This window comes from Fragaria vesca, linkage group LG4 (assembly GCF_000184155.1).
Source record: "Fragaria vesca subsp. vesca linkage group LG4, FraVesHawaii_1.0, whole genome shotgun sequence".
Classification (NCBI taxonomy): Eukaryota; Viridiplantae; Streptophyta; class Magnoliopsida; order Rosales; family Rosaceae; genus Fragaria; species Fragaria vesca.
The window spans coordinates 8,148,327-8,165,785 of NC_020494.1; the positions used below are offsets into that span (position 1 = coordinate 8,148,327).

A 17,459-nucleotide genomic window follows, 5' to 3' on the forward strand; every position below is an offset into this window, starting at 1 on the left:
GAGAGAGAGAGAGAATAGTGAGTGGCATGGTCTGTAATTTTGTCAAATTTTGGGTATTATGATCATTATGCATTTAGAATTTGAAATAGACTTGATGTTGTATTGTTTTAGGTTTGGGTTTGGGTTTTCGTCCTAATTTGTATAAATATTTTGAAAGATGGGTTTTTTGTGTTTTGTAACTGTTTATGGTAGTAGGATGTCATTTTCTATTAAAAAAAAAGAGAAATTTTAAATACACACGTACTCTTAATATCTTAATACACACCTTTATTATTTTATGTTTCTATTGAGATTTTATAGGTAAGTTAAATTACCAAAACATACATCTATTATTTAAAAAAAAATAGCTCTAGAAGTATTCTTTTTCAACGTCTTCTACCCTAAAATCGTCGAAAGCATGTCTTCTCCCTAACCCCAACTCTTCTCCACAATTCATTTGAGTTTGTTTTTTTTTTTTTGGTTATCTGTATCAGCTTTAGTTTGATCTTACATATCATATTGTCAAGTGCTGCATTTTTATCATGACATGTTTTATCGAATAACTAGCTATCTATGTTCAATATCTACTGTACTTCTACAGTTCTACTAGCTTGTGAATTTTGAAAACTTGTATTGGTGATTTGGAATTGGGATATAACAATAATCATTTGATTATAAATTTAATGATGATAACAAAAAATTTCTAGCAAAAATTAGACGAAATAATATGTAAAAAGAGGTACCAAATGGTAAATATACATTAATTATATTAAATAATAGAATATTTCATAAATTAAGGGCATTTTAGGCAGTTTGAGATGTGTATTAAGTATAATACTGAAATAAAAAACTTGATAGGTGGTGTATTAAGTAAGGGGTGTGTATTAAGATATTAGGGGTGTGTATTTAAAATTTCTCTTTCCCAAAATAGGGATGAAGAAGAAAAAGAAGTCTTCATTCTCCAAATTTGCAGCAAAATCTTCCTTCCCCAAAATTAAATTCTTCACGTGCTCCAACGAATTTAAGACAACAATAAAATATTTTATTGGGTAGTTTATTGTTACAATGAAATATATAATATTTTTTTGTTATAATTAATGATGATATATTATATTTTATTGTTGTATTAAATACTGAAATCTCTAAAATGGAGAAGCTGTTGGATTTTGATCATAATTTTTTTGGAGATTTTAGCTTTTGTTTCCCCATTTTAGAGAAAATTTGGGAAAACTGTTGGAGATACTCTTACGCTCTTAATACAGTTCAAAAACTGCGGTTAGTTTGCAAAAAAAAAAAAAAAAAACCGCCATTAATGCTCAAACTCTACGAGGAGCACTTTTCAGATCAATACAATTTATTATTTTCTCAACAAAAAAAATAAAGAAATTGGAGAATAGGAATACCAGGTGTACATTTTTGATTGTTTGTAAATTCTTTCCAAGTCTTATGAGCAAAAACCCCAACATAAACCCTCAATCTCCTCCTCTTCTTCAACTCAATCTCCTCCTTCTATTCTTCTTTCATTAATGCTCAAACTCTACAAAGAAACTATGAATGAAAATAACATTTGTATTTTGCTCGAACTCGAACTATAATAAAAGAAACTCAATCCTAAATGTGACAATACAAACTAGCCACTAACAATAAAAAAAGCTAGCTAACTTATATTTTTAATACAGTATTTAAAAACCGCGGTTAGTTGCAAAAAGAAAAAGAAAACCCTCATTAATGCTCAAACTCTTCAAGGAGTTATTTGGAGTCACATTTCAGATTAATACAATTTCTTATTTTACTAAAAAAAAAAAAAAATTAGGAGAATAGGAATACCAGGTGTAGATTGTCTGTAAATTCTTCCGAAGTGTTATGAGCAAAAACCCCAGCATAAACCCTCAAGTAGCAACCACAAAAAATGAGCAGAAGACACTTGAAGTCTCTGCTCTTGAACTCAATCTCCCCCTTCTCTTCTTCCTCCCCAAATCCAACAACAACTTCCCAATCCTTCCTTTCTTCTCTCAAATCCAAAACCCAAAACCTCAATGTCCTCTCCAGATTCCTCTCCGCCTCCTCTCCGCCTCCCACTCTCGACTTCTCCTCCCCGGAGACCCCCGAAGACTTTGCCTTTCTCCGCGACTCCCTCTCGGATTCCGCGCCGAAACTTCCGCCAGATAAGTGCTCTAACGACGCCGTTTTGATTTCCAATGCCATTAGGAATAGTACTGATGCATTTGGGGATGAAACCCAGAAGTTCCTTAGGAGGTTTAGGGATGATTTGAATGAGAGTTTGGTGGTGGAGGTTTTGAGTCTTGTGAAGAGTGCTGAGTTGGGTGTCAAGTTTTTCTTATGGGCTGGTAGACAAATTGGGTATAGTCACACTGGGTCTGTATATAATGCCTTGATTGAGTTACTGGAGCGTGGTAGTAGTAATGAGAGAGTGCCGGAACATTTTCTGCAAGAAATTAGGGGTGATGATAGAGAGGTGCTTGGGAAGTTGCTTAATGTGTTGATTCGCAAGTGTTGCCGCAATGGGCTGTGGAATGTGGTTTTGGAAGAGCTAGGGAGGCTTAAGGATTACGGGTACAGGCCGAGTCAGGCCACTTACAATGCTTTGGTTCAGGTGTTTTTGAGAGCTGATAGGCTGGACACGGCGCACTTGATTCATGGGGAGATGGTGGAGTTGGGGTTTAAGATGGATGAGTTTACGTTGGGTTGTTTCGGTCATGCGCTTTGTAAAGCTGGGAGGTGGAGGGAGGGGCTTGCGTTGATTGACAAGGAAGAGTTTGTGCCCAATACTGTTCTTTATACCAAGATGATATCAGGGTTGTGTGAAGCTTCACTCTTTGAGCAAGCTATGGATTTCTTGGGCAGAATGCGCTGTAATTCTTGCATTCCTAATGTCCTAACGTATAGGATTTTGCTGTGTGGATGTTTGAGGAAGAAACAGCTTGGCAGGTGCAAGAGAATTCTTAGTATGATGATCATGGAAGGTTGTTATCCTAGCCCTAGTATATTTAATTCTCTTGTTCATGCTTATTGCAGATCAGAAGATTACTCTTATGCTTATAAGTTGCTTAAAAAAATGGTAAAATGTCATTGCCAGCCAGGCTATGTGGTTTACAATATCTTGATTGGTGGTATCTGTGGAAACGAAGAATTACCTACCTTAGATATGTTAGACATGGCTGAAAAAGCTTATGGTGAGATGCTTAACGCAGGGGTTGTTCTAAATAAGGTAAATGTAAGCAATTTTGCCCGATGTCTTTGTGGCCATGGAAAATTTGACAAAGCTTACAAGGTCATCAATGAAATGATGAGCAAGGGTTTTGTTCCCGACACTAGTACATACTCTAAAGTTATTGGCTTATTGTGCAATGCCTCCAAGGTAGAACAAGCATTTTTGTTGTTTGAAGAAATGAAACAAAACGGTGTTGTTCCTGATGTCTACACATATACTATCCTAGTCGATAGTTTTTCTAAGGCTGGCCTTATTGAACAGGCTCAGAGCTGGTTTAATGAAATGGTAGGGAATGGTTGTGCACCAAACGTGGTAACTTATACGGCTCTCATACATGCTTACCTTAAAGCAAGGAAGGTGCGTGATGCAAATCAACTCTTTGAGATGATGTTGACTCAAGGTTGCATTCCTAATGCTGTTACTTATAGTGCCTTGATTGATGGCCACTGTAAAGCTGGAGAGACTGAAAAGGCTTGCCTGATTTATGCAAGAATGAGAGGTGATGTAAATGTCCCTGATGTTGATATGTATTTCAAAATTGCTGATCAGAGTTTGAAAGAGCCTAATGTTCATACTTATGGAGCTTTGGTGGATGGTTTATGTAAAGCCAACAAGGTCAAAGAGGCCGGTGAGTTATTGGATGCTATGTTCGTAGAAGGTTGTGAACCTAACCACATTGTTTATGACGCTCTTATAGATGGATTTTGCAAGTCTGGGAAGCTCGATGAAGCACAAAAGGTGTTTGCCAAAATGTCAGAGCACGGGTATAGTCCAAATGTGTACACGTACAGCTCCTTGATTGACAGGTTGTTCAAGGATAAAAGACTGGATCTTGTTTTAAAAGTCTTGTCTAAAATGTTAGAAGAATCTTGTTCACCAAATGTTGTTATCTATACAGAGATGGTCGATGGCCTTTGTAAGGTTGGAAAGACTGATGAAGCTTATAAGCTTATGTTAATGATGGAAGAAAAAGGATGTAATCCTAACGTTGTGACTTACACTGCAATGATAGATGGCCTTGGGAAAGCAGGCAGAATAGACAAATGTCTTGAGCTCTTTAAAACAATGAGCTCCAATGGTTGTGCTCCCAATTTTATCACCTACAAGGTTCTGATTAACCATTGCTGTGCACATGGTCTTTTGGATGAAGCTCATAAACTTTTGGATGAAATGAAACAAACATATTGGCCAAAGCATCTGGCAGGCTACCGTAAAGTTATTGAAGGTTACAACCGAGAGTTCATAGCCTCACTTGGGCTTTTAAGTGAGATAAGTGAGTGTGATTCGTTGCCAATCGCTCACATATACAGAGTTTTGGTTGATAATTTTGTTAAGGCTGGAAGACTGAACGTGGCTCTGGAGCTGCATGAAGAGATTTCTTCTTCTACCCCTTTTACATCTGCTAACAAGGATATGTATACTTTACTGATTGAGAACCTGTCACATGCAAATAAGGCTGATAAGGCACTGCAGATGTTTGCAGAAATGATAAGGCTGGGTGGTTATCCAGAGCTTAGTACATTTTTCCACCTTATCAAAGGGCTTATTAAAATTAATAGGTGGGATGAAGCTCTTCAACTATCGGATAGCATATGTCAGATGGTTTGTCTCTCTAACTCCCTTCTCTTTCTTACCACAATACATTATAATACTCAAATCTATTCTTTTACATGAATTTGTCAAATATCAGATGCTTGTTATACCCTTTGATATGTTGTGGGAATCTAATTCCTATTTAGGTGTGTGCACGGTGCAGTATCAAACAGTGTTACTAAACGTATCTTAAGGCTGCATCTTTTATTATGCCGCTATTAGTTTTTTCTTTCTCATTCTTCTGGGATGAGAGGAGCCTTTCTGACCCAAAAAAGGAAATCATTGTGCATTAGTTTTTATTTTCCTTCTTTCCCTTCTTACTTCTTATATTAATTGTTCATTCTCAATTTATTGAGCAGGATATCCAATGGCTTCTGCAAGAAGAGACGTATGACAGGAAGTAGTTTCTTTTCTAACCCATTGATTTATGTGCACTCATTCAGTCTGATGACTCACTGGACAAAGGATGGGCCCAAGGCTTGTGTCAGATTATGCTGAATGGGCATATGGAGGTCACTGCTGCTAGAATTTGTTTACCGCAAAAGGTTAGGAACTCAGCATACTTTTTTTGACGCCTCTGGACAGCAGCGTTCATGTGTGCTACTGTTTGATTGCTACTTGCTGGTAAACTTACTATACTCTTCATCATGATAAGTATCGATATGTCTAGCTCTGGCTCTGCCAGTATACTGCTGATGTTACTCATCGAGTGCAAAGTTAACCGGTTTTGATATCATGGGGAAGTTGTTGCTTTATAGTTAAATCATGTCTAGGTACTGGAGTGGGTCTTTCCAAACTATGTTTTGTTGATAGGACATGTGGGTGAACAACATGCACGTACATTTTTATCATTCCTCAGAGTACTCTCTATACTCAATTTGGAAATGGGGCTTAGGTTATACGCAATTTTCTCACTTCTCTGAAGGGGGCGAGGTAGCACAATTGCCGTGTTTGCATGGGATTTTAGAGGGGTTTCCTCAATTTTTGTTTTTGTTTTTTTTTGGTTTTATTCCTTTTTTTTTTTCTTTTTTTCTTTTTTTTTTTCTGTTATTTTTTTTTCCTTCAATTGTGAACTTATAAAATATAAGACTGAAACTGGAACTTGGCAGTTAAAAATTACGTGTAGGCTTTAGTGAGCATTTGATTGGGTATCCATGATAGTGTAAGTTGTACATTTTTTGCCCAAGTACTTGTGGTCGACGAAGTTTATGATTCAAGTCATACTTGCTCATCATTCAGCTGATTGAATCTTCGCCAATTTAGTTCTGTCATTTATATAAGTTATCTATCTGGTTATATTTTGTATATGGAAGGTGAAAGAAAATTTGGGTGGAAGAATAGATGCAATCCTGAACGTAGACTGAGAGGTCCGTTGAGTTTTCATGGGACTGTGTGTGGTCCTTTAAGTTCTTAGATTTTTTATGTTCCTTGGATTATGGTCAATTTTGTTCTCTGTATTTCCACTGTAGGGAAAATTCCCAAGATTTCACTCACAAATCAGTTTAATTGTGGGAGTCAGAGTCCTTGAACGTAGCATGAAAGAAGGGCCATGGGAAGACAATTGTCCAGAATTTATTTAGCAGCAGGTCCAGCCCACAAGAGAACTAGAACAGTTGAGGGAATCCATCTGCTTGATCCACTATTGAAGGTATTCTTTCTGCTGATGGATTGTTTGATTTGTTGCTAAACTTGTTGCACAAAAGTGATGCATTGTGTTTCTCAAATGTTTTCTAAAAAGAGATTGAGTCGGTTATTCTTTTCATTGAACAATTAAATAATTTCTCAGAAAACCCTGAGTAATTATGTCCTAGACATTACCATTTTAGTTAATTACACCTGATCTATCCTTTTAAGGCATATGGTCTTACGTAGTCTGATGTTTTCAGTTCTATTCAAGCACTTCCATGTCCTTCAGCTAAGTTTTAAATCTAATGAAGACTGACGTTATTACAGACAGATACGATGACCAAGATGTTTATTATTAAGTGGAGCAAGTGTTACCTCTATGATTCTTAAAAATAAAAACAATCCTTTTCTCTTTTCTCTACTGTTTATTTTTTTCTTTGCCCCGTCAACTTTTCTTCCCTTTTTATTCTTGGATGAAACAAGTGCCTTTTGAAATTGCATGCTTTTGTTGGGTGAAGTTTGTAAGTGTCTTGGCTGACCGATTCCTATTACAAGTCTCGCACATAGGTCGCAGGATGCTAATTGCCACTTTCAAATTTGTTTTCTTTGTTTCTTGTTATAGATATTTTCATCCTCTAGGACATGCCATCAACATGGTTTAGTACATCTGATGCAAAACCAAAAGAAGTCAGGAAGAGAGAGTGGGTTTGTTTCAGCAATGATTAGGAATCAACATGGGAAGCTCTAGCAGAATGTTCAATATCTCTTGATTGCACTGATGGGACCCTTTCAGTATATTACCTAATGCATAACTCTTTCCAAGCAATAGTTAACTCTTTCCAAGCAATAGTTAGGTGAATCTGTGGGAAGGATGAATTAGTGTGATCTACCAATGAGAATGTCATGAGAGTTAGTGTGTCAAGTTCACTGACAAAATGAAGTTGATATCTGGCAGGTTAAGGTTGAATTTGATTTTGGGGGTGAAGGCAATGATAATGATATGAAATTCAAGGCGAGGGTTGTACGCTGGTGCTCAGTGCTCTTATGTTTACTATGGCAAATGAAAATGACTGTTGTTTTATATACCGTAGTATAGATTACAAACTTACCAAATAATTACCTTGTAGGTAACTTTTGTTGAACCCCTGCAGAGAAAAAGAAAATTAAAAAGAAACTGCAAGCCCAAGCCAAAATTTACCCATTCCCAGAGGTCTATATATCCAATTGGATGTTCCGTGGCGGAGTGTGTAGGATAAGACTTAAAACTGGGATGCAGGTTCAACCCGGATGATCATAGTCATCGCGCCAATATGTAACAAACATATGTAAAAGATTCATGCATCAAGTGAAACTGTCTATTCAACATTCCTCGAATAATTTTTTTTTTTCGACAAGATACAAAAATTTACAAGATTCCACAAATCAGAATAAAAAGAGGGACAGAGGCACAGAAGAGTGAGGGTCAGGCTTGAACTCCAAACTGATTTTGCAAGAGCATTGATCCTTGCTTTATGTGCTTCGAGGAAGAGATACGGAACAGTACGGCAAATCGCCGGATATCCTGAATTATAGGTAAGACGCGCTAGGGACAAGCTATTTGTTGATCGACACTGTTGATGACGATATTTGAATCTCCTTAGACCAAGAAATGAGTGAAGCCATGATACTAAGTAGCGATCAGGCCAGCTTGAAGAGCTAAAGCTTTCATTGTGAGAATCTTAGGATGTCCAGTTTTTTTTGGTTGGAGCTAGGATTGGTTGTCCTTTAGAATTTCGGAAAACAAAGCCGGAGGCTGTAGAATGGTTAACTGAACCATCAAAACTAAGTTTAGGCAATTTGGAAAGGGGGTGGTGAAGGAGTTGTATCCTAAAACAATCATTTTGATGTAATTATTATTGTAGTTATTATTAATCAAAATGACAAGTTTATTGTTCATTGTTTATCTTTAATATTTGATTGAACAAGGTCCAAGGAAATCGAGTTAAAGAGAAAGTAATCTAAAAAGTTAGATGTATGAGACATTTACTCTTTTACATTCTTATCCTAAATGTTTCTCGTCATAGGGTTATCATTTGGACATTGTTAATCTGGAAAGAGCATATTATGTATGCTCAATATGGAGGATGATATATCTCTTGTCATTTGTGTAGAGACATTAGTAAAAGTATATGGGTGCTTTTATTTTAAATAATACACTGAACGCGATCATTAGAGTTCTTATATGAAATTTTACTTACATGTTAGACTTGAACTCTAAATTGCAATAATACAACATAGTCCTTTGACCCGAGACACTATAGTTGTCTTATGAGTGAATGAATTTACTCTTGCAGTTCAACAAAAGTTACCCTATAAGGTAATTATTTGGTAATTTTGTCCTCTACTAGGCGGTATATAAAACAAGGCAACAGTCATTTTGGTGAATTTCATAGAGCCAAAAGGGGAAAAACCCTCCTAAACCCCATTTGACAATTACTCCAAAATGTTGCTTCAGCGACGTTGCCTCTCCGCCCCCCTCCAACTCCGCCGCTACGCCCAATCCGCCGCAGCCGCCCTCGTCGACGATTCCGACCCGGACTCCTTCCCCCGACCCGACCCGAAATACGACGAGACCATCCTCGCCGTCCCGCGCTTAACCTCCGGCAAAAGCATCGCCGCGAAAGAGCGGAAGGCCGGGCGCGTCCCTAGCATCATCTTCGAGCAGGAGGATGGCCAGTACGGCGGCAACAAGCGCCTCATCTCCGTCCGCACCAACCAGATCCGCAAGCTCGTCAATCAGCTCGGCCGCTCCTTCTTCCTCTCCCGCCTCTACAGCCTCGAGGTCCGCTCCGACTTCGAATGCGACGACGTCATTGAGAGAGTCCGTGTTTTGCCGCGCTTGGTATTCTTTCTTCTTCTCTTGGATTTGATTCTGGTGCTAGATTTGGTTTGGAATACTGAACTGAGATATACATACATGTCATTGTGATAGCTTCAATTGCACTCGAGCACCGACGCTCCGCTTAATGTGACCTTCATTCGGGCCCCTTCGGATGCTTTGTTGAAGGTCGAAATTCCTCTTGTGTTTATTGGAGATGATATCTCTCCTGGATTGAAGAAAGGTAACAAGCTTCACTTTTGGTTTGGTTCATCATGACTATATGTGTTTGGTTTATTATGTATATGGGAAACCACTGATGTGTTGTATTTGAGTAATCACAAAATGAGCAGTAGTTTTTTTTTCTTTCTGTGGTAACTTAAATTTCAATAAGGCATATGAAGTTCTGAGGATGTTAACTAACATGTAGCAGTTTAGCTTGGAAAATTTGAATCAGACAAGTTTGGTTATCATGTAGTTTGTTAGCTGTATAGCTTGATAAGTCCCGGTATCATTTGTGAATGGGACGAGATGTTGGTGAAATGCCATATTATTCTGATCATATGCAAGGTGGAACCTCACATTAGAGTAACTGTTCTAAGATGCTAAATACCTTAGTATTGGGAAAATAAAGTAGAAGGGTACCATACTGTGTTTGTAATATGATAACTTAGTTGATTAAAATCTTGCTGCGCAACTCGAAAACTTTATGTTCCTCAAAAGTTTCCATGAACTGGAATTGTTAATTTACAGATCAGGTAAGAAATTCAAGAAGCAAGGCATAGTTAGATGGCTTGTTGTTTAATATGGTAAACATGCTGAAGTCATGGATGTGAAGTTCAGTTTCAAAATATACGCGTCACTGAGGTTTAAGTTTGGGATGCTTGCATTCTTCTACTAGAGTGTAGACTGTCTATAGCTGTTTTAGTGCCGCAATTTCGAAGAAATTAAATTTCTATTTACCTTTCTGTGCTAGATGGTTTACTTTATAGTTCCATTCCAGTGTTTTCCTTGGATCATTGTCTTTCCTATTCCCTTTTCTTTTTGGGTAAAGAATTTAGTGAGTTGTTTGGTATTTGGAAGTGAAGTTCTGTTTAACCGAGTCAAATGCACGCTAGTTATGGCTGGTTTATTATGTCTAAGATGCTGAAGTCATGGAAGTGAAGGTCTGTTTTACCGAGTGAAATGCACTCTTGTTGCTATGGTTGTTGTATTATATCTAAAACGCTGAAGTCATGGAAGTGAAGGTCAGTTTCAAAATACTCTATGGTTCTTGGAGGAGACTTGAATACTTTTACTAGAGTCTAGACTTCGGAAGTGACTTGTATATTGTAAATTTTAGCTCCATAATTCCGAATAGATTGACTTCCTATTAGCTTCTTGTACCTTCCCGTACAAGATGGGTTACGGTCTATTCCAGTAGTTTCTTGGAACTGTGTCGGTCTTTTCCTTTTAGAAAAGCATCTAGCAATCTATTTGTTCACTTGGTAAATAAAGATGGGTTACAGTCTATTCCAGTAGTTTCTTGGAATTGTGTCGGTCTTTTCGTTCTAGAAAAGCATCTAGCAATCTATTTGTTCACTTGGAATCAGTTTGTTTTCTTGGTAATAATGTTTATTATTAAGTTGCACTTTTCTTTTACAATTGGCAGGTGCATATTTAAATACAATCAATAGGACGGTAAAGTTCCTTTGCCCAGCAGATGTAATTCCTCCGTATATTGAAGTTGATCTGAGTGAGTTGGATGTTGGCCAAAAGCTAGTAATGGGAGACCTCAAGGCTCATCCGACTCTGAAGCTTATTCAGTCAAAAGATGAGCCCATTTGTAAGATCATGGGTTCAAGAGTTTCCGACCAACAAAAGAAAACTAAATAGTTGCTGCATTTGGATTTCGGTTGCCCATTAGTATGCAAGTCTACTGCCTCCAGTCCTTCTGAGCTGAAATGTTGACATGTTTAACACCTTATATCTGTAATGGCTGTAGAGGACTATGGGATGGAATCTCATGACTGTCTTCACCTCCTTTTTTTACATTTCTGGGTTTGCTTCTCTTTCTGGCTAGGGAATACAGGGTATGGTGGTCAGGGATGTCATTAAATAGACCAAAATTCCGTGGTAATAAGCATGGTAGTGTACAACTGGTTATGAATAGACAGTATTCAGTTTCAGTAGCTCAGTTTCTGTGTTCTTTGTTTCGTTCGGATGCTCCATGCTGGAGCATCCAAGAAATTCCGATATTCATTGAGGGCTTGGTCACTTTGGTGTATATCTATCTTTACCCAATCAAAGTTGTTTTTTTCTCCCCTCTTAGTTATTGCAATTTCTAGACAATAGCTTTATAAAAAGGATCTAAAATCATGTGTTGGAGACAGTGACAGCGTAGGGGCTTTATAAACAAAGAGCAGGGGAAAAGAGATTTGATTCATGAGGGAAATTCACCAGTTATCACATTCCAAGTATTAGGCACAAATAGAACAAAGACAAAGAAAGTTTGGGAAATGTTTGATGTGCTATTCATCTCCCGAATTGGAGTCTGAATATACACTATACAGGATGTACAATGTTCTAAACGGAAAGTAATTACAATGACTCAAGACACGATATTCTCTCCTTGATTACACAATTTTAATCTAATGACAATTACTGTAATAACCGAGATGTCAAACATTACTCACGCCAGTATTCCCCCTCGAACAAGCGTGGAGACTACTCCAATTTCCAGATTTTTTACCATGCAAATTGTTGAATGCATGCTATCTATTTCCCTAATAGTAATTTTTTGATGCTACTTTAGGTAATGCTCTTCTTAGTATTCTTGATGGCAGAGATATCATACGGCATGGTGTGAGACGTTCAATTCGTAATGGGTCTACTATCAATACTTCGAGTGACCCTCGGCTAAGAGGGAAGTACTTGTCTCTGTTCTTCTCCACCCAGGTTTAGAGGATTAAATACTTATCGGCCCAAGAGCGAGGAAGTTTTTTTTTTTTTTGTATAATGAAGAATTGCATTCAAACACATTTGAGATACGATTACATCATTACATGATATAAGTATGAGAAAGTCAAAATGACAGTTCACAACCTATATGAAAGACAGGAACAAAAACGACTCACTACTAACTAGTTATGCTGCATGTACCTTTCACAACATACATATTTCTAGCAAGAAACAAAAGAAGTGGAAAATGGTCTTCACTTCTCCTCGTAGACCTAATCTAAACCCGTTTGTTAGAAGAAAAAAAAAACACAAACGATGGTCGCCTGCAACTCTTTTATTACCTCTTTAGCCTTCCCTTTCAGATGTGCTAGTATACAGCTAGTAAGATGAAACTGTTCAAATGAAGGGGAAAAAAATTGGAATGAGAAAAAAAACAAAAATTAACTTGGAGCCAATCCTGATATTGAAAATGATACAAATTTGCTCCTTACTTTATTTCCCCGTTTTCATCCTCACCCACCCAGATGCATGACATATGTCCATTTTCTTTTAACTCATCTAACCATGGTTAACAATTAATATGAATCTGGAATTAATTTTATTTATTTTAGATTTGTGAGGTTGGACATTTAGGGCTTTAAGGTTTAGGGTTTTTAGAGTTTTTAAAGGTTTAGGGATAGGGTAAGGGTTTGGGTTTAGGGTTTAGAGGAATCATATTTTTTTCTTCTTTTACAAATATAAAATAAAATAAATAAAATGCCTCTCCTTTATTCATAAATAATTAATTAATTATTCAAAAAAAAAAAAAATTGAATGCCTTCCAGACTGCCTCCTTTCTCAGAAAAATGTAAACCCCATTTGACCTCGTAGTACTGGAGATGCTCTTAATGTTATCCACCGCTAAAACTAAACATGGAGCTCTCACTCTTTCTTCAATTCTCTTCAAACACTTTTCTTCAAATTCCACAACCCCAAATCAAATTTCCACAATCCCAAAACAACCCCTGGCACCAACTGCTTCTGTTCTATGTTCTCTGCTCTCTAAAGAAACCACCGCTAGTGTTGATAGTCTGTTGGGTAGTTTCAAACAACAGTTGAGTTCAGAACTGGTGCTCCAAATCTTGATGAATTATAAGCAGCTGGGAAGGAGAAAGACTCTCGACTTCTTTTCCTGGGCTGGGCTTCAAATGCATTTTCAGTTTGATGACTGTGTGGTTGAGTTCATGGCTGATTTCTTAGGTAGGAGGAAGCTCTTTGATGACATGAAGCATCTTTTATTGACTGTGTCATTGCACAAGGGTGGTGTTTCGTGTCGAGCAGTTTCGACTTGTATTAGGTTTCTGGGTAGGGAGGGGAGGATTAGAGAGGCACTTTGTGTGTTTCAGGAAATGGAATCTAGATTTGGGTGTAAGCCTGATAATCTTGTGTACAATAATGTGCTTTACGTGCTTTGTAAGAAGGATTCATCCGGGCATTTGATTGATTTCGCGCTTGCTGTTTTCCGGAGAATTGAATCCCCTGATGTGTATTCGTATAGTAATATGCTTGTTGGTTTGTGTAAATTCGGTAGGTTTGAGACTGCTGTTGAGGTTTTTGGTGAAATGTGTAGTACTGGTTTGGTTCCTACTAGGTCTGCTGTGAATGTTCTTATTGGAGAGCTGTGTTTGTTGAGTGCGAAAGAAGCAGCTGTTGCGAAAGTAAGAGTGAAAAATGTTCGCAGGCCATTTAAGATTTTGGTTCCAAATGTGCATGAAAAGAGTGGTGCTATCCAGCCTGCAGTTGGAGTGTTTTGGGAAGTTTATAAGTTAGGCTTGTTACCTAGTACTTTTGTTATAATCCGACTTCTATTGGAGCTTTCTAAACTAGGGAAAATGGAAGAGGCTGTTGGGGTCTTGAGGGCTGTTGAGGGTAGGAAGCTGAGTTGTGTTGAAGAGGGGTACTGTATTGTGATGAAGGGTTTGTGTGAACACTGCTGTGTTGAGGAAGCTAGTCGTTTGTTTGGGAGGATGCTCTCTCAGGGCATGAAGCCGAGGTTGACTATTTATAATTCTGTTATTTGCATGCTATGCAAACTAGGGAATTTGGATGGTGCTGAAAGTGTCTTCAAGATGATGAACAAGAAGAGATGTCTTCCAGATAGTTGCACTTATTCTGCATTGGTCCATGCTTATTGTGAAGCTGGAAAATGGAAAGCTGCTTATGACCTCATGATAGAAATGCTTGGGTTGGGTTGCTCTCCACCTTTTCACACTTATAGTTCAGTGGATAAACTTTTGAGAGAAAATGAACAAACGGATTTGTGTTTTAAATTGGAAAGGAAGTTGGAAACCCAGATCTTGGAGAAGCTATGCAAAGATGGTCAATTAGATGATGCGTATGAGAAGCTAAAGTCAATGGTTGAAAAGGGGTTTTACCCACCAGTGTATGCGAGAGATTCTTTTAAGAATGCATTTCGTAAGTATGGAAAATTGAATATAGCTCGGGATTTGTTACAGACGATAGATGACATGGACAACAACGAGGAGAAACAACTTTGCACTCAATGAACCAATTGAAAAGAAGTATTTTCCACCAACAACTGAAAAATGGTGAGTTCAAAAGTTCTGATTTCTTTTTCTAATTTTAGTCTTATACTTTGTCAATGCCTGCACTTTCTTGCTTCAGTTCCATGATGTAGCTGTATATGCTTTTTAACTGTCAAATCCTAAAGAAAAGTAGGCATTGCCTGAAGCAAAAGATCTATACATGTAGCAAAAGATGATTTAATTGCTATAACCATAGCAAAAGATGATGTTATTGGAATCTATATGTTACATATGCATCTTTTTTCTTGTTCAAAGTCTATCTGATTAGACTCGCCTCAGAAATCTTTTACAGCTTTTTCTTTTGCTTTTTCTTCTTTCAAATTAAGACTGCTTTTGTTTGAGTTTATGTTGTGATCTTAAATCAGTTAAATGGTTCTGGTCACCCTTTACATTAGCTAAACTAACGATATAGATTTTCAAGAGTAGCAAATTCAAATACATAAACCACTGTGATTTCTCATACCAGAAAATTTAACCTGATCCTTAAGTAGGTGTCATATTACTGAAGGAGCCAAGTTATCTCTTGCCAGCCCTTTTGAAATTTATCTTTTAATTGGCAAAAAGAAAGGGAGACTTGCTTTTGTATACTCGTATACTTCACACACACATGCAGATGCGTACATATGCTAAATAGATTCACATGAATTGTCGTTTAGGTTTTGCAGATGGTTCTATGCTACAATGTACTTTAGTTCTGTTATTGGGTCCCAAAATGCAAGGTTACGGCCTTGTGATTAAATTAAGCAATCCACAATATACCTTAGTATCTGTAAACATTGATAATGTTTAAACAGATAGAGAGATGAAATGATTGAGGTCAATGTTAGAAAACAGATCTAACCTGAAAACTCTTTAATTGTAGTTCTATTAGTTCCCTTTGTTCTGACAAAAATAGCAGTGTGCCTTGCTCACCATAACAATCAGAAACCTTGGAGGCTAAAGCAGTTGCAAGTACCTTATGGTCAAGTAATCATATTGCCTTTTATGTCCTTTCTGTCAACGCTTATTCTGTCTCAGGCTTGCTGATGTGTGGTTAGTGTATCTCAGGCTTGCTCTGACTATTGGTCGATGGCATATTTTGAAATAATCATCATTGTTTTAGTAAATGAGATGTTAGTACCTACTCTTGTTTTCTGTTGCTTCACCAATAGGTCTCATGTTGCAAAATCATTACATGGAACACTTCTTTCCAAGAATCTTTACAGACTCTTTGTGTGAAATATAGAATATAAAGAAATGATGAAATCTGAACATTCTGTTCAGCTAGGTCATGGAAACTTCAGGGAAAAACCTTTCGTGCAGGCTCTCCTGATATATTTTCTGAGTTTCAGCGTCAGTTGAAGGCGTGCTTTTTTGTAGATCTCTGAACGTTTTATTAATCAAGTCTGTATCTGTGTGTATCTTTGTTTTATCACATCTTTCTTTTATTCTTCATAAAGTATAAAACCCCGAGAGTATCAGAAGAAGAACATAGAGAAAAGGAAGTATATGCACTTGGCATCCTAAAATCTCTCCCTGTTGTCTTGCCCTGATTCTTGCAATTCTTACATGTGCAACTATGTCTTCGACAATCCAATTTCTAATATCGAAAGCTAGTCTGGAAACGTTGCATTTGATATGTTTTTCGTTGAATTTTTTTTTTTTCTCAGGAAAGACCCAATGAGTGGAATGAAATGATGCCCTACATCAACACCTGAATTAAAAAGATGTTTTCTAAATTTGTATAGGAAATGCTAATTTCATTATTGTAATGTTTGGTTGCTCTAAGCTATCTATTTGGTATCATCTCTTTAAACCAATTTCCATTGTCAATTTGGTATCAAAGCTAGTCTAATTCTGTTTTGTTTCCCATGTAGCATTATGAAGCAATGATGCGGATAAATGGAAAAGCCAGAAAACAACAATTTGTGCTTTGATCACTGGGAACAAGGAGACAATGTACCAGGAAAGATTCATCTTTATGTGTGGCAAGTTGGCTGGCAGTATGCTGAGTATTTGGTACATTGTTATCAAAACACTATCATGCCCACAAATTGTTGTCATAAAAGCGAGTACTCAAACATCCAAGATATTGTTCTAATGCTTTTGTCGGCTTGTGGCTTATAGAAGTGTACAATATAGAATTGCAGTCCTCCGTCATGAATTGATTAGTAGTTTTACTCATCAGTGAAGAGTTGAGCATCTTATGGTCTCCATTTCAGCCCGAGTTTTAAAGATCATAAGACAGGAAAGAGACTGGGATTTCCGAAGAGATCTTATGCAACAGGACGAGAGGCCGTATTGATTGGCTGTGCCGTCCATCTGCTAGCTATGGATGTTATGTTTCTAAAATGCTGAAAGGTTTGAAGGATTGGAATAGTCTGTGACCAAATTATTGACACCAAATTAAGTGCAGATATTCTAACACCAATGGGATGGGAAATCATGACATTGTTATAGATGTATAGGGAATGCCAGAGGTTCTTTTATTCTTACTGGAAGCATTTGTTGAACAGCCCTGCTGTTATGCAATTTACTCCCTTGCAGGAAGGCCTAACAATCTCCTATACAGGTGCTATTATGGAATATTTTTCATGGAGAGATTAATATCTGGGGTGTTGCAGAGGATTTCTCCACACTGATGTGATGTGTAAAGCTGGCCATTGCT

General features: G+C 37.4%; 3 protein-coding genes and 1 non-coding gene across 4 annotated transcripts; all 4 read left to right on the forward strand.

Annotated features, from left to right (window-relative positions):
* The first annotated feature begins 1,888 nt into the window (after positions 1–1,888).
* Positions 1,889–5,208, forward strand: LOC101308864 (pentatricopeptide repeat-containing protein At1g06710, mitochondrial-like). Its single transcript, XM_004297997.1, has 2 exons — positions 1,889–4,813; positions 5,164–5,208. Exons 1-2 carry the CDS (start codon positions 1,889–1,891, stop codon positions 5,206–5,208), a joined length of 2,970 nt encoding a protein of 989 aa, XP_004298045.1.
* A 1,065-nt stretch (positions 5,209–6,273) lies between these two features.
* LOC101294454 lies at positions 6,274–7,583 on the forward strand. The gene is made up of 2 exons (XR_184457.1): positions 6,274–6,452; positions 7,053–7,583. It is a non-coding gene; the product is annotated as an uncharacterized LOC101294454 (transcript).
* A 1,329-nt stretch (positions 7,584–8,912) lies between these two features.
* On the forward strand, positions 8,913–11,585 carry LOC101294747 (50S ribosomal protein L25-like). Its single transcript, XM_004296675.1, has 3 exons — positions 8,913–9,311; positions 9,402–9,531; positions 10,939–11,585. The coding sequence occupies exons 1-3, from the start codon at positions 8,913–8,915 to the stop codon at positions 11,160–11,162; spliced, it is 753 nt and encodes a 250-aa protein (XP_004296723.1). The 3' UTR covers positions 11,163–11,585.
* A 1,529-nt stretch (positions 11,586–13,114) lies between these two features.
* LOC101309150 (pentatricopeptide repeat-containing protein At4g20090-like) lies at positions 13,115–14,773 on the forward strand. Its single transcript, XM_004297998.1, has one exon. The coding sequence runs from the start codon at positions 13,115–13,117 to the stop codon at positions 14,771–14,773; it is 1,659 nt and encodes a 552-aa protein (XP_004298046.1).
* The last annotated feature ends 2,686 nt before the right edge of the window (positions 14,774–17,459 follow it).